Source organism: Scomber japonicus, chromosome 23, assembly GCF_027409825.1.
Source record: "Scomber japonicus isolate fScoJap1 chromosome 23, fScoJap1.pri, whole genome shotgun sequence".
Taxonomy (NCBI): Eukaryota; Metazoa; Chordata; class Actinopteri; order Scombriformes; family Scombridae; genus Scomber; species Scomber japonicus.
In genome coordinates this window covers 4,361,660-4,378,957 of record NC_070600.1, presented here as the reverse complement: position 1 = coordinate 4,378,957, position 17,298 = coordinate 4,361,660, and the positions used below count along the sequence as shown (strand labels likewise).

The window sequence follows — 17,298 nt, the reverse complement described above, 5'->3', positions numbered from 1 at the left end:
ACATCTCACACGCACATTTCCCTCTATCGTACCTCAGCTTCAATCTCACAACATTTCACATGCAGTCTATTAACATTTTAGGACAATATAAACTGTGTGTACAGTGTTAAGACAGTGAGACACTTGTCTTTTTTATGTTCAGTAGAAAGAGAAAAAGAATAGTGATGCTCATCTGGATAATGATGACACTATACCATATGGTTTATCTGTATGTACTTGCTGCAGTGTTTTCAGCAGGTGGCGCCACACTGCTGCTGAAGAAACAACATTATACATGTCTACATAACATACTTGTATTTTAACAGTTTGACTCAGGTTAATGGATGCGACAGTCAGAATGAATTCATCATACTTTTTAAAGTATTGTGCGATAATCCTCATGAGTCAGCAAAATTGATTACTATGTTTTTAGACTGTAAACATTTTTACACTGTTAACTGTTCAAAAATGTTCTATATTTCAGGTAAACACATTTTACAGTCCATGTAAGACAGTGCCAATGATAATAATACTAACGATACTACATTTATATAGTATAGCATCTTTCACAAGAATAAAACTTAAAAACCTAACATAACAGCTATTAATAAAATATATACACAACTGTATGATTAAAGGAATGGAAAGTGCAGGTGGACGTTTTCAGTGATTAAATGATTTGTATTGTCATTCCAGCCTTGTAGATACATGAAAGAGAACGAAATACCATACTCAGATCCCAGTGATTGTAGTAAAAAAAAAAAAAAAAAATACGCGCACACATACACACACACATACATACATATACACGTATATAAAATAAGAATATCTACACCATACACAATCAGTCAGAAAAGTAATAACTTAGAGGCAAAGTGAGCAGTGCAGAAAGGCATTATATAGTATATATAGTAAATAAATCATTCATATTTGTGTTAAGCACAGATGAATATTCACATAGATGTTTGTTCATATGATGATTCTGATATTGAATTCAGAAAACAGCAGAACATTTTCTTTATAAAAAGTCCTTTTATGTTTGATGAGGTTGGACAATGTGAGGAGGAGGATGTAGAGTCTAGGCAGGCCTGTGGTTTTACAAATGATATGTTCTCTAGATTACTACTTACTTTGTATGACAGCTTTTGGCAGAGACCCCTGCAAAAGTTCATTCTTATGGTCACCGAATGAACTATTCATGCTGTCTGTATGAGATTTCTTACTGCTTTTATTCTTCCTCCTACAGTCCTGCTGGGTGGTCCACTCAGTCAGTGTGAGTCACTGTTTAAATCCCTTCATGAGCACATGACACAGCTGGTGGGACATCAGTGACTTCTGGTGGCGGTTCTACAGATGTAAAGACACTGTAGATGAAGTGACTTGTATTAATCTGTTCTTCTCTGCTGTGGGTCTCCGGCAGTCGTGCTGGGTGCTCCACAGCTTCAGCCCGCTGCGTTTCCATGACGAGCTGGTGCTGAGGAACGCCGTGGAGCTGGTCAAACAGGATCTGGTGGAAGACAAAGAGATGCCCGTCAAGGTGGAGGCCGCCATCGCTCTGCAGACACTGGTCAGCAACCAGGAACAAGGTCTGTGGACACAGTTTATACAAACATCTGGAATCACCTCAATTACAGTACCAATTGTAACAACTATCAAGTCACTGAAAAAAAATGATGCATGTGACTTTTTTTCACCTTTTGTTACGTTTCTGTTCAGTAATCTAAATCTGTTGAGGGTCAATTGAGTTTGATTAGCTTTGTAAAACGCTCCTGACTCAAGGGCGACAGTCAAACACTTCCAGGTTCACTTTAATAAAAATCAAACATTCCTCCTCCGCTTCACCACCGTTACAGCTGTGCTCCTTTTCAACATCGCCAAACATCAGTACATCTTTTAAGCTGTCAGACTAGGTGAGGGGAGGAAAAGAAAAGACACGCTACTACTTGTCAAGGTGTCCCAGATGCTGTTTGTTTTTTTTTTCTTTCACTGTGACACTAAACAGGATAAAACACTCATTTTTATTCCCATTACACTGTGTTTGTCACATTATATCATAACCCTGCTGATATCCTGGAGTCTGATCCTGGTTTTTATCAAATCAGGACTGCCACACTGTCCTCATTCTTCTCACTGTGTCCTGATTACTGTTGGAAAGTAGACTTTTCTTCTTATATGATAATGTGGTTTCCTAGAATCCTTTCATAACTTATTTATTTGACACTCACCTTATCCTGAAGTTCTAACCCTGACCTGAACTTGCAACTTAAGTCTGAAATAGCTGATTTATTTATTTTTTACCTTGAGAAGACAAAGCACACTCATTTTAATCCTGTGCTCTATATTCCTGCCTGCCTGCGTGCGTGCGTGCGTGCGTGCGTGTGTGTGTGTGTAGCCAAGCTGTATATCAGGCCGTACATCCGGCCGGTCATGCAGGAGCTGCTGCACGTTGTCAAAGAGACCGAAAACGACGACCTGACCAACGTCATCCAGAAGATGATCTGCGAGTACAACCAGGAAGTGGCGGCCATCGCTGTGGATATGACACAGAACCTGGTAGGAACACGAGCAGCTCTTCCTACTTCTCCCACATTCAGCATTTAATACATGCATGTGCCTATGTATGTATATGTATCTACATCTAAGTTAAGTATGTCATATTAAATATAACTTAAGCCTCTTCTGTACTAACTCCAGTGTGACCCCACTTTTCCAGTTTATTGACCAAATATGATGTCACCTGTGTCTCTTATTGGACACTCCCCTTGCTTACCTCTCTGAGTTAATGATTGTCCTGAAGTCACATGACCATATACCAAACCAATCTTGGATGCAACATAAAAAAATATTTTTTTGTATTATTATAATTTTTTAAACATTTTTGAGTTCTCTCTCTGCTTTTTAACTACTCTATTTAAATGCTGTTTAAATGATGATGACCCTGATGATGAAGATGATCTATTAATAAAGTTGTTCTGTATACTGTATACTAAGTATTACAGGTGCTTTGACCTTTTTAGGAACACGACATACACATTCAGCAAAAACCTAAAAAACATAATTCGGCACTATAAATATTCCATGATGTCCTGTGTCTAAATATCTCCCTTTATTAATGCATAAAGTGTGTGTGTGTGTGTGTGTGTGTGTGTGTGTGTGTGTGTGTGTGTGTGTGTGTGTGTGTGTGTGTGTGTGTGTGTGTGTGTGTGTGTGTGTGTGTGTGTGTGTGTGTGTGTGTGTGTGTGTGTGTGTGTGTGTGTCAGGCGGAGATCTTCACCCGAGTCCTCCAGAGCGAGGAGTATGAGGAGAACGAGGACAAGACAGTGATGGCCCTGGGCATCCTCAGCACCATCGACACCATCCTCACCGTCATGGAGGACCACAAAGAGGTCTCTCTCTCACACACACACACACTCACAACCTTCACATAATACATCTTCTGTCAAAGTATATTAATGTGATATTTGATTCAGTATTTTTCCACGCTTCTCTCTCTCTCAGATCACTCAGCAGCTGGAGGGCATCTGTTTGCAGGTGATCGGTTTGGTCTTGCAGAAGCCCATCATAGGTATGGCAGGTGTGTGCACTCGGGCAGTCAGATGTGTTTTTTTTACATGGCTACGCACACACACACACACACACACATACTCTTAATCAGATTCCTTCTCTTTTGACACATTACCGCTCTATCTTTGACTTACAAATGTGGAACTTTCATCATGAGTTCTGTTCATGAATTCATTTGCTTCTTGACTTGCTGCTCCACATATCAAAGTGAATTTTCCCCAGGTGATAATCTTAATGACACTTAAGACCCTTTTTACACAGCCTTTAGCATTTTAGACAGCCTAACACAGAGTGGGGGGCAGATGTTACAGATGTTATCACAGTTCTGGATTCATATCTGTGTAAAAAGGACAGCCTGATGGAGCTGATGCTGGTGTGTTACATGTCTCGTCAGCATGCTGTGTTAAAGCATACATGGTGATGGCATTATGACGGCTTCATTTGAGTCAGTGTAAATAAACCGCACATTTAAAAAAAAAAAAAGACAAAAAAAATATTTTACACCTTTTAAAAAAAACAAACAAAAAAAACCCTAAAATCATAAAAAGCAGTGTCGCAGCAGATAACATAATAATCACGATAATGTAATAACGGTCAATAACGTAATAATTTTGTGCAGTTTTTTTTTATGCAATAAGCCAATTACATAATAAAAGTCCTGAACCAATACATTACTGGCATTATTATGTAATAAGTCATTACATTATTGGCCTGGTAAAAAAAAAAATCCTCTACAAATGTAATAACTGGAGCCTGTAACGTATTAATATACTAATATCACTTTATTTATGTTTTTTATTTATTGGATATAAAATTTCACACTTCCATTGTACTACGTTTTGGCAAAAAGTGATAACATTATTGATTCAGGAATTTGATAACATTATTGGCAAGTTTTTACATTATCAGCTTATTACATTAAAAATGGGGCAAAATAATTACGTTAGCTGACGTTATTACGTTATTGTCGTTATGACGTTATCAGCTGCTACAAACAGCTTTTTAAGGTAAAGTGCTGATGCATTTAGTAGTGCATTGGTCTAATAAAGGACATGTAGTACTGATGTATTTACATAAAATGCTGGTGCATTTGTGTCCAGATGTAGCATCTCATGGTGTTAGAGGTAGGGATGGACGGCAGCATACAGAGGTTATTCAGAGTTCTGATGCGCGGATGCTCTGGAGCTGTCTTCCACATGGCACAAGTCCAAAGGGGTGGTGAGAGGGAGGTGAAGGGCATATTCTTTGCCTTTCTCACACACCAGTCTGTGTAGATGTCCTCCACGGAGTGAAGAGAGACACCTATGATCTTCTCAGCCTATGGACTTCTGGTCAGCAGCTGTACAGTGATGCAGTGCGTTAGGATGCTCTCGATGGTTCCTCTGTAGAATGTTGTCATGATGGATGATGGTGAATTCACTTTTCTCAGTCTCGGAGGAGGAAGTAGAGGCAGGATCTCAGTATCAAAGAGCCATCAGATTCTAGAGAAATAGTGGAATTACATCTGATGACAGACTGTTACTGTACTGCTCTAATACAAGGTAGTGGCCACTTCTCCTCTGGCACCACTATGAGGTTGGTCTGCCAGCGTTGAGTCCCTGCTTTACTTCTAAGATAGTCTTTTTTTTTTTTCCACAATATCTTTATTGAATTTCCTTTGCATAGAAAGACATACAGGAACAAGTAACAATGGACAGGTGTGCAAAATGATGCAGGAGTGTACCAACATGCATTGTCATGTCCAATTTTTCATGCTGTACACACTTAATCCATACATACACATACAGAATGAAACACAAAATGAAACACAAACAATGCGGTCAGAGGCTTCCTCTATGAGAGCATATAGACATGGGTCCACAGAAGATACATTATCATAGTGAATAGTCCAGGGGGCAGGGGAAGAAAGAACTGGGTCATGTAGAAGGTGCTATACCGTTCCAGGCCCGTGCATCAGATGTGACAAATCATTGTCCTCCATATAATTGATGAAGCGACCCCATACCTTCTGAAATACCTCCTGTCTGTCTTTGAGAGTGTAAGACATTTTTTCCAGAGGTAAACAAGAAGTTAGTTCCCTAAACCACACAGCTATAGTGGGTTTACCAAAGTTTTTCCATGATAAGGCTATTGTCCTTTTTGCTTGTAGAGAACACATGTTTATAAACATTTTTTCATGACGCTTTATCCTATGTCCCTTTGGGTAAAGACCTAGCAGAAAGAGCCGAGGTTCCAGGTCCAATCTAATTGAGAGAATCTGTTGTACAGACATTCTAACCTCCTCCCAAAACTCCCTCACTCTTGGACATTGCCAGAGGCAATGAAATACAGTGTCCTTATTTACCCCACATCTATTGCAGGTGTCTGGAATATTCTAATTAAATTTGTTTAATTTTTCTGGAGTAATATATACCCTCATTAGCCAATTATATTGTAGGAGTCTTAGGTGCGTATTACCTGTCCCTGTGTGGGCTGATTTACATGCGTTACGCCATTGTTCCAGTGAAAGTTCCCCCTGTAGATCTGATTTCCATGCATTAAATTTAGACTCAGAAGAATCAGGGAAGAAGTCTTTCAATAAGTTATAAAATTCAGAAGTTATACCCTTTCCAAAAGGATTTTTTGTAAACATTTTCTCCAGAATGGTTAATGGGGGGCAAGACATATAATGGGTATGATTTGTTTTGATGTAGCTCCTAAGCTGAAGGTATTTAAAAAAATGTTTCTAAAAATTTTCTAATTAACTCCTCAAAGGATAAAATATTCCCATTGTTACCATAAATATCTTTTACTTGTTTTACCCCTCTATCTGCCCACAATTTGAAACCTGCATCGGCTCTCCCTGGTCTGAAGGAGCCATTGCCCCAGATTGGGCTGAAGTAAGACATGGAGGGGGGGGTCTTTTAAATACTTCCTAACTTCTTGCCAGACTCCAAGCATGTTTTTAACTATAGGATTAGGACACGATATTTCGAGTTTTTTTTAGGTTCATCTGAGTATAGATAAATGGGGAATGGGAGATTTAGGGAGTTCGCTTCAATATCCTTCCATGTCAGTGGTCCATCTGTGGTGAAGTAAAACATAAACATTCTTAGCTGTGCTGCCCAAAAGTACCACAGCAAATTAGGGCACTGTAACCCTCCTCTATCATAGGGAAGATATAAAAGAGACAGGCGAAGCCTAGGGCGTTTATTGTTCCATAGAAAGTTATTGAACATTTTTTTCATTCTGGAAAGTCTGAAGGAGGCGGCAGGGGGATATTTTGAAATAAATATAAGAGTTTGGGGAGAATGTTCTCATTTTAAGTATATCAATTCTACCAATCAGAGAAATAGGAAGACCGGACCATCCCGCAATTGATTTGGAAGTAGATGCCAACATTGGGCTGTAGTTAGCTTTTATTATGTTTTCCAGTTTAGGAACAATTTGAATACCCAGGTAAGTAAAGGAATCCACTGTTCTAAAATTGCGAACATAAGTGGGTGGATGTAACCTTTCCTTTGAGTTGAATTATGGAGGATTTTGAATTATTAATTTTATAGCCAGATAGCTTGCCAAATATCTTAATTAGGTTCTAAGGTAGTCTTTTCATGGATTTCCTCTACAATGTCCAGCCACTGTCCTAGGCTGGGAGGGTCAGATTTCATGAGGTTGTCTTTTTAAATCTTTATCAAAAGAACTGTGACATTTAGTTCCCACTTGCACATTCCCCTGAGAATGAACTGTAAAAGCTTTGATATTCTGTCTCTTGATCTAAATCATTATCTGTTCAAAATGGATTAGGGTTAGGGTTAATTTTTTGCATTTAATGCTAAATGCTAATTAACAAATGTATACAAGCCAAGTCACTAAACTCATAGACTGCATGGGTAAACATACAACAAACATATAACATTATAACTACAAGCTGCAACACTTTCTCTATCCTCCAGCTCTTCTTGTGTACGATGGGTGTATCTAAGTTCAGGTGCTTATCTGCCCAAGTATGTCAAAATGAGAGATAGCAGTGTGTGTGGATTATCTGCATATCTATGTGTGTGTGTGTGTGTGTGTGTGTGTGAGTAATGCTGGTAATTAAAGCAGTTTGCCTGGCGGTGGATTGGCTCCTTCCCGCTCCGGTTAATGAATGGATTAACTGATAACCTCCCGCCGCCAGAATGGAAAGCTGTGTTCAGGCAGAGGCAGATAAAGCAGCGGGAGAGGGTCACAATGAACAAAATGAAAGACCGGGAGGTCGAGCTCTTTTTTCGGCAGGAAATCTATACCGCGCACATAACCCGGCACAGCTGTGCTCTTCACCCCCCCCCGCGTTATTACACGAATCCCCACGGAGGGGGAGGAGCCCAACACATCAGTGCCAACCCCATAATCACATTGAAGATGGCATTGGGGCATTGCTGCTTATTTACAAGTGGTGTGTGTGTGTGTGTGTGTGTGTGTGTGTGTGTGTGTGTTTTTTCCTGCACTGACACAATGAAGTTTTTTAAAATATAGAACACATGAATACAGCTTATTCCTTTGTTTGTCCAAATATGGTCATTATTTTTCCTGTCCATCTGATCATGAGTTATCTGTAATTTAAAGGATAATCCTGTTCTATTGAAACTTGGCTCTTATTTTTGTACATTTGGTCATAATTTCTACATGTAATCTGCATCGATTTTATACATTATCTAGATCAGGGGTGCCCACCAATTGAAGCCTAGGTCCAGTTCAAAAAGCCCCTGCTGCAGGATTCAGGTGTGAGTTGATTGACATGTATGAGCGCTCAGTCAGTCAAACACAGAATGCAAAATGAGTCAACCGAAAATGGACAGTCTAATCTAATGAGCAAAGGATTGTGATTCTGCTCTGGTAACTATAACTAGATATGCTGTTATTTAGCCCCCTCGCAATTTTGGATTTTTTTGATAGATCATTTATAGATAGATTCATTTAAAAGTAGCTAACCTTGTCTGTGGTATGAGGTAATAACTAAGAGGTAATAATTAAAGCTCTTACCTAATTTACCCGAGGTCTGTTTATTAGCTGTCTGATTGTTGGATGTCCCTGTAGGAGCGCTGCCATGTTTCTGCATATCTCTGCATTCAAAGCTGCACTCAGTCTGACATGAACACAGCCTCTTCATTTCATCTAGGAATGCACTGATCTAATACTCTGAGTCACTACCTGCACTGGTACTGACCTTATAAAACAGATCCCCAAACTAAATTTAAACCTGTTTCTTCTTCACTGCCCTTATAAAAAAGTCAGTTCTTTTTCATTCATATTCTGAGTACTGCAGCAGTCGCTTGTATTTAATGTCGTCTCATGTATCAGTGTACTATAAACAGTACTGTCACAACAGGAGATCCATTTACTGTTTATTTGTCTCACTCATTTCCACTTCCTTTCATTTACCCCCTTCACTCCCGGCTGACTCATACACAATGTGTTTTGTATGCGTCCCCATCCTCTGCAGAGTTCTACGAAGAGATCCTGTCCCTGGCATTCGGCCTCACGTGTCAGACCATCTCCCCCCAGATGTGGCAGCTGCTGGGCGTCTTGTACGAGGTCTTTCAGCACGACTGCTTCGACTACTTCACAGGTAGGTCGCACGTGAAAACAAGAAGCAAATAAGCGCTTCTGTGAATGTGCACCAACCCAGAAAAAAAGTTGGCATTGTTAATTACAGTCTGTGTTTTTCTGTTACAGATATGATGCCTCTTTTGCACAATTACGTTACCGTGGATACAGACATGCTCCTATCCAACCCTAAGCACCTAGAGGTCATCTACAGCATGTGCAAAAAGGTAGGATTATAGATATTTGACAGTTTTATGTGTCTCCTGTCTCCCAAAGGACTAAATGATGAACTGCTACTCAATGCAATGTAACTTTTCTCCTTTTGTGATCGGGCATCCCTCCCACGCACCTGCCACTACTCAGGCGTAAACAGATTCTTTTCTTTCATTTTTGATGAGATCTTAACTGAAATCAAGTGTTTTTTTCTGCTTGACCGTTTTTGACTTTGGGCCTGTTGCAGGTGCTGACCATAGACGCAGGCGAGGACGCAGAGTGTCACGCTGCCAAGCTGTTGGAAGTCATCATCCTGCAGTGCAGGGGCCGAGGCATCGACGAGGTCAGAGTCAGATCCATCTTCATCTCAATGATAGCACTCACCCAAATCTATCATACATGTATATAGGAATATAGCAAAAGGCAAGCAGCATGTGTCACCACTTGGTTCCATGTAGCTGCAGCATTTTAGATGAAGCATTTTCATTATGAGTGTAAGCAGTGTGTTTTCACTCTTCTTCGTCATACTTTTTAACGGATATCTTTTACATGTGACGTTGTCTGTAATGTTAACAATGAAATAGTTTTTTCACACCATGATAACTGTTATAATAATAGGTAAACTTTCACCTTTCACAGAAGGGATGTAGCTCAAAGTGCTTGATAGAAAATTAAAATGATACAATAAGATAAGATTGTCATTGTACAGTCAACTATAGAAACAACAATTGGCAAAATCTAACACTATATAACAGAACAGGTGCAGGTAATATAATAAATAAAATGAGACGGGTAAGGCAATGAATATATTGCACATAAGTTAATGGCTCGTCTGGGTGTTGAGTGTCCTGATAGCCCAAAACAACAGCAAGTACATTAGTAACATTAGACTAAGATTAATTTGTAAAAAAAATAGACAAAATAGGAAAAAGCTGAGTATCAGCCTCATGTCTGTGTGTTCAGTTCATTTGAGGTCTTCTTATGTAGATTCCACAAAGCAGCAACTGTTTTGTTTTCAAGCAATAAGAGCCAAATGAAAACGTATTACCACACTTTGTAATCCACCTGGAATTTAATTTAAGCTGGGTTTAAAAACTGAAATGAGAGAACAAAGTTGGCAAAAGGCTCCCATTTGCAAATAAACATGTTTAATGAATAATGTGAACTGATGAATAGGCAGTCTGAGAAAAACAAAGCAGGAAATGAAAGATTAAAGGATTTTATTTGTACTTTGGTGCATTCATTAAATTCTGAGCGTACCCACCACACGAGGTGCAAAGGAGCCTGTGAATGCACCGAAGAAATCCCACTGTTTACAAGCTGATTGTAACTGAGCAGTCTGAACATAAACTAACCAAGTACAAAAAAAAGGTTTCCACAAGAAGGTGAAGTGTAGGAGTAACTGCAGCCTGATTTCTCCTCTTTCCCGTCTGCAGTGCATCCCTCTGTTCGTGGAGGCGGTGCTGGAGCGTCTGATGCGGGGGGTGAAGTCCAGCGACCTGAGGACCATGTGCCTGCAGGTGGCCATCGCCGCTCTGTACTACAATCCAGCGCTGCTCATCCACACTCTGGATAACATGCGCTTCCCACACAACCCGCAGCCCATCACAGCCCACTTCATCAACCAGTGGATGAACGACACAGAGTTCTTCCTGGGGTGAGAGGGAGGATTCTGCTGCTCTTATCTGGTTAGGGTAGACTGATTCTGGGTTAACTGAGGAACACAATTTTCTCTCATGATTTTAGAGGAACTAATTGTTTAATAAGATGCTTACAGAAGCAAAGTTAGCTTCAGGGCACGTTTCTTTGCTGATGATGTTGTCTTCATGCACAGCTTAAATGAGGAAAATCATAACAATTTACTTCGAGCAGCATTAATAAACAAAAAGGGATTTAATCCACTTATGAGCAGAAGAACTCTTGACAGACACAGCTCTGATATAATATTGCCTTTAGTGCCCAGTCACATAACTATATGACACAAAGATCAGCATTTCTGCATTGTCATAAAATAGATGGTGGTAGAAGCTTGTGATGGCTGCTCCCAGTCACTAACCAGATTGTACATTATGGGGTGGCTGTGGCTCAGGAGGTAGAGCGGGCTGTCCACTAATTGGAAGATTGGGTGGTCGATTCCTGTCTCCTCCAGTCCACATGTCCATGTATTTTGAGCAACTAACCCTAACCCCAAATTGTTCCCTAATCTAGCTGTTTTGTTAACCACTTAACGCACGCTGTTCCGTCTATGGGACGGGACGGATGTTAGGAGGTAGCTACAAGTTCTTCTGAATGTTTTAAACACCAACCCTTAAACATATATATTCATGCCGTACATCGTTGGAAAGCTTAGATTGTCCTGATTCATTCAAGACCACTCACGACTTATATGGTTGCTCACAGCCGTAATAGTATTAGCGATTAGCTCGGCTAGCCCCTGAGCTAAGTAAGAAAAGCTATAATGCCTACATACCTTCCAAGTCTTCCCTTTATCCACAACAATCATCTTATGACTCAGGACTTTCTGTACAGCTCGCCAAGTATCCATTCTTGTGAAATATGAAATCCGTTTCCATAAAACCGAAATACTTTTCTCAATATGTCCATGTATTTAGTCCAACACGTAACGTAATGACACAAATAACAAACCATATACGGTCCGTTTACGTCATTTCCTGACCTGCACGTCCATCTCAGAGTACACGTGACTAGATGTTTACGACCGTGAGCCTCTCCTGCTTCTGACGACACCACACACAAGCCAATCGGTGTTTAGGTTTAGGCAGTACATGTCTCCAAAGCCAATGAGGACATGTGACCGACAACAATGACGACATGGCTTTGATTGACTGCTGTTCTAGTCTATGGAAATATTCGGTGAAATGAAGTTGATAACCTTTTAGCCAATAGTCAGAGGTTTCCAACGGTGTATGACACTAAACTATCAAGTTTGGCTGTCCATAATCAAACTCCAAGCGTAACCGGCGTGCGCCCTGTGCGTAAAAGAGTTGAACCATATATCATTACGCACTCGGCATTTTGGTACACGGTTGGTTCTTCTTCGACTTGACATATGACTTATACCAAAATAAACAGATAGATAGATAGATAGATAGATAGATAGATAGATAGATAGATAGATAGATAGATATGGCCAAACAAAAAAATATGGTTATATGTAATAATAATAATAATAATAATAATAATATGGCGTCAGCTTTCATTAGAGACCAAGATTTTGATTGTAGGCAAAGGGGATGTGAAGTTATAGGTGTTTGATTGCGGTTATACAGCTTTGGTAACCAAGTGTCCATTTGGAGTTTCCAAAAAGGACCTGAGGAAAACGCATGGACATACCTGTTGAAAAATAATTCAGAAAAATTCATCTTTTGGTCTTTTGACTCCAAATTTGGACTGCATGAAGCCAAGACCTGTGGCTGTGGCCTCATTGTGTCTATAACCCGCTGAGAGGTCCCTGAATGTCTGTACACATGTCATTGTAAAGGCAAACCTATGGGCGAGTAAACAACCCCATCATTGTAACCTCTGCCACTCTTTGTCAGTAAGTCACAGAATCACACAGACACTTTTACAAGAATCCTGAGAGTGTTTCCTTTCCAATGATACCAGACACATCTCTGAGTCTCAAACTATGTGGGATCTGTGCTGCTCACAACTTGGGCATGTCGTTTAGGCTAACAGCATAAAAAACAGGGGCGTGTGTTAAGTGGTTAATCTGTTGCCTGTTTACACATGTAGAAGACGAAGATCACCATTAATTTGGAGTCATATTTATGTCCACATGGCAAATCCAAGTTCTATATTCACCCATTGTTTGAACTCTGTTTTGGTGTCCAACAACTCCTACCTGGGTTAAACCTAAATAGTGAGACAAAAATGACTCCTTAACCACAGTTAACAGTTAATTTGTCGTTAATGTTACCATTTAAAGGTGGAGTGTGTAGAATTTATTGGCATCTTGCCGAACAGACTTGGTAAAAATTGTTTATAATATTCATTAGTAAGTTTTAATTCGTGTAAAATCACATGAAAATAAGCATGGTTGTGTTTTCGTTATCCTAGAATGAGTTCTTTATATCTACACAGGGAGCCGTCCACTTCCACAGAGGCTGCCATGTTGCACCGCCATGTTTCTACAGTAGCCCAAAACGGACAAACCAAACGCTGGCTCTAGAGAGGGACTTTTGCATTTTTGGCGGGTTTGAGGGTCATCATAATTACTGGAAAGGGAGGGTGAGCAGAGGACTGTTTATTTAGTTGCAATCTGCAATCTCATCACTAGATTCCACTAAATCCTACACACTGCGCCTTTAAGTCACAGCAAATCACAGTCAATTTCATATAGTTGCTAAATGGTGAATGCTGTGGATTTGATCCTGACTCACACGTTATGTATGTCAGTATGATGGTGAATGTGTTTAGTAACATTAAAAAGGCACAGGACGTTCAGGACATACATGGAACATCAGCTTAATTTCAATAGAGCTGATTCATAGTGTTTTAATATATGCATTCGTTGTGTTTACATGCACATCTAATTCTAATTACAGCAACAAGATTCTAATCACAGTTGCCATTAACAGTGCTGTATTAGTCATCAGTCTTACCTTATCTTACCCAGGCTCACTTATCTTACTCCTGACGTGTGTACATGTGTACTTACTGTGTTTTCTCCTGGTTTTCAAATATGAGAGAAAGAAGAAGCAGATGAAAAGTTGTCTGTTTGAAAAACGACTTCAACTTTAAAGGGCGAGTTAGTGTCAGTAAACACAGATTAGGTCCTCTTGGGTCTATATGGGTAAATCAGTTTATGTGGGAATTACTTGTGACCTGTGGCTGCTTTGTCAAGGGTTCTTTCCAATTCGTATCAGCTACACAAAATCTCATTAATTAACTTTTTTTTAGGATTTATTTAATCTGTACACTAACATAAATGTGAAAAGAACAGTATTTGGTTTAAGGAATTACATGTTGGAACTATTTGTTTGGCGAATAACAGTGCAGTGCAGTGATTTCCGACAGTTGTATAATTATATCTGCAGAGACCAAAACCAAAACTCACCAAGCATATCTGGCAACCCATGCTACAGCCAGAGATAGTGCACAAAAGTGTTGGGCGGATGGATACGCTGTTGTTCATGAAGAAATAGTTCCAGCATGTATCTCCCTCTCAAACCAATAATTGACATTTTTACATTAAATATATACACAGTGATGTATTTTTTTTTTCAACTTTAGCTGTATTCCTCTCGATGCTAAGCTAGGCTAACCCGATTCCAGCTCTGTACTTCAGCTTATCTCACTCTCAGAAAGAGTATATAAGCATATTTCCTAAAACGCTGAATTAATACTGTTCCTTCTTCAAGTCTTCAAGAACTAGACACATTCAAATGTCTCTAACTCTCAGTGTTTGTCCTCCTCCAACCCCTCCAGGCTCCACGACCGTAAGATGTGCATCATCGGCCTGAGCGTGCTGATGGAGCTGCCCAGTCGGCCAGCAGCGCTGGAGGGAGTCGCCGCTCAGATTGTACCCTCCATTCTGCTCCTCTTCCTGGGCCTCAAACACCTGTATGCCTCACGCCTCATCAACAAACCAGACCTGCTGGCCCGTGCAGGGGCTCAGGAAGAAGACCAGAACGGTGAGAAAAGCTCAGGAACAGAAAGAGGAATAAGAGGGAAGGCCATAAGCTAAAGTAGAATGACTAAGGCTAGCAGAGAGGAGAAGAGAAAGTGGTTCAGTGACGATAATGAAATGAGATTCTCCATTTTTTTTGCCAGCATCAGATCTTCCACTCCTTGAATCTTGATTCTGCCCCAAGCTCAAATTAGCCGCACCACATTTACTTTCTCACCCTCACCGGCTCTGCTGTGCTTCAGTCAAGCGTAAAAGAATTAGATTTCTAAACCTTGTCTACTGCTTGTGGGGCACACTGATAAATTAACAAAGTGCTACAGTGTTGGCTATGAATTTCTCCTGTGGCTTGGTATTTAAAATGCATTGATTTCACCGCATTAAATGGTTCAAGATGGTGTAGCCCTAATAGAAAAGCTTTCTTTTTTCCCCCCAGTGAAAGTGGGATGTGATTGGGTTTGAAATGCGCGTTCAGATATGGGTGAAACCTATAACGGCACAATGTTAGAGAGCAAATATCAAATAGTAGAGCTACATTTTCCAATCTTATACAGCTGGGGAAACTGTCATCAAGTATTTGAATACTGGGAGTACTGGGCAAACAACAAGCTTATCCATTCGGAAAGTAGATTTGCTTGAAATCTGAGTTTTCTTTTAAAGAGATTTTCATGGGTTGTTCAGTGCAGCATTTTGTGCATTTACGTATATATTCGTGTATATTCTGTATATGTAAGATTATCTGCTGATATATCAACATCAGAAATGTTTTACTTCCTAATATCAGTATTAACATTGACCCCAAAAATCCAGTATCGGTCAGGCTCTACTATGAATTATTCCACTCTATACACATGTAATAAGTTGTCTTGTCTCTTAAGCGGCAAGAAAATGTGTTTCGTTCACTAATTTTCTCCTTTGAACTGAATTTATTCATGTCATGATCACATAATCTGTGTTTCTTCACAGGAGAGAAAGACACGATTGATTCAAGAGTCGTGATGCTTTAATCTGAATTTGGAATTTTAATTATATCACAGAACTAAAATAAAACATACAACCAAAAGAACTTTGATGTAAAATTGATATTCTGTCATCATCATCGTCATCATCATGTCTATCAATTTACAGAAGTTCTACACATGGCAACTTGCACAGTTTAATATTACTGGAAAATCATCTCACTGTCGGAGCTGGCTCAGTTTGTCTACAGCTGTCCGTCCAGCATCATGTTATGTTGCAGTTGAGAGTGTAACATCATCTACTGTATAATATTCTCTCTTATAATATCACCATCAATCTTTTGATCACCTCCAATCATCATTTTGTTCGAGAAAGATGTATTTTAGTGTAAAACTTTGTCAAAACATACATTTTTGTGAATTTCTCAACCTTACAACCCTGATTCAAATCCAGCCAGGGACTTTCCTGATCACTCTGCCCTAAATGTCCCAAAAATAATAATGAAAAAAAAAAAAGACCACAGGTCATAGCTGCAACATATGAAATACTACCCTTGAATATTAAAACAGGCTCACTACAGTTTGTAATGAGCTTTTGATGGCAGTCATGTGGGAAATCAATGGAACTGCTCAAACTGCGGACAGCCAAACAAAATTTCTGACATGCAAGAAATTCATCCAGTTGTGCAACAGTTTAGGCATATGTTTTTTTTTTAATCCCCCTCTCAAACTGAACATCAAGTTACATCCAAACAGGATGATAGTTGGCCCCATTCTAAAAATATTGAGGGTTGAGCATTTTGGGGTCAGATGGTAATCTGCCTGGCAGCCATATAGGTCCAGATGCCAGCGAGTAGTATACTGCACAGCTGAGAAATCTGCCATTTAACCTGGTAAAGTAATTTTCTACCAATCATTCAATCTAAAGGCTCATCCAGCCAGACTCCAAAACATGATTTAAGGTGTTTTCCATGTTTGTCAGTTACTGCTGCTTCATTCAGAGTACACATAATCAGACCAACATACCCTTATTTTCAGCACACAAAAAAAGGCGCCATAGACCACATGTTGAGGCACCGCACAGGAAATTCCTTCACTGCAACAGCCCTAATACCCACACCAAGCTTTAAAAAAAAATCCTTGTGTCACCAATGTTACATACATATTTCTTTACTGGCCATTTAATCACTGGAAGAGAGAAACATTTTGAAAACCAGTGAACTCATGTTAGCTAACTGTCTAGCATAGCTGCCAGTAAAGTAGACTACTAGCTAGCTGCTCAGTTTACTGGACTCTTTAGTCTTCTAAACCTAACTTAAAAGCTGTCTGTGTGTATTTGTAGTGTATGTTAGTTATGTAATGATGTTT

At 39.7% G+C, this 17,298-nt stretch overlaps 1 protein-coding gene across 1 annotated transcript in view; it reads left to right on the top strand.

Annotated features, from left to right (window-relative positions):
* ipo8 (importin 8) overlaps window positions 1-17,298 on the top strand; it is a 33,566-nt gene that overhangs the window by 13,306 nt on the left and 2,962 nt on the right. The window contains exons 14-22 of the mRNA XM_053344160.1: window positions 1,400-1,565; window positions 2,372-2,532; window positions 3,240-3,365; window positions 3,478-3,553; window positions 9,005-9,130; window positions 9,238-9,335; window positions 9,569-9,664; window positions 10,758-10,978; window positions 14,773-14,978. Of these exons, the coding sequence (XP_053200135.1) occupies window positions 1,400-1,565; window positions 2,372-2,532; window positions 3,240-3,365; window positions 3,478-3,553; window positions 9,005-9,130; window positions 9,238-9,335; window positions 9,569-9,664; window positions 10,758-10,978; window positions 14,773-14,978 (1,276 nt within the window). The remainder of the gene's footprint in view (window positions 1-1,399; window positions 1,566-2,371; window positions 2,533-3,239; window positions 3,366-3,477; window positions 3,554-9,004; window positions 9,131-9,237; window positions 9,336-9,568; window positions 9,665-10,757; window positions 10,979-14,772; window positions 14,979-17,298) is intronic.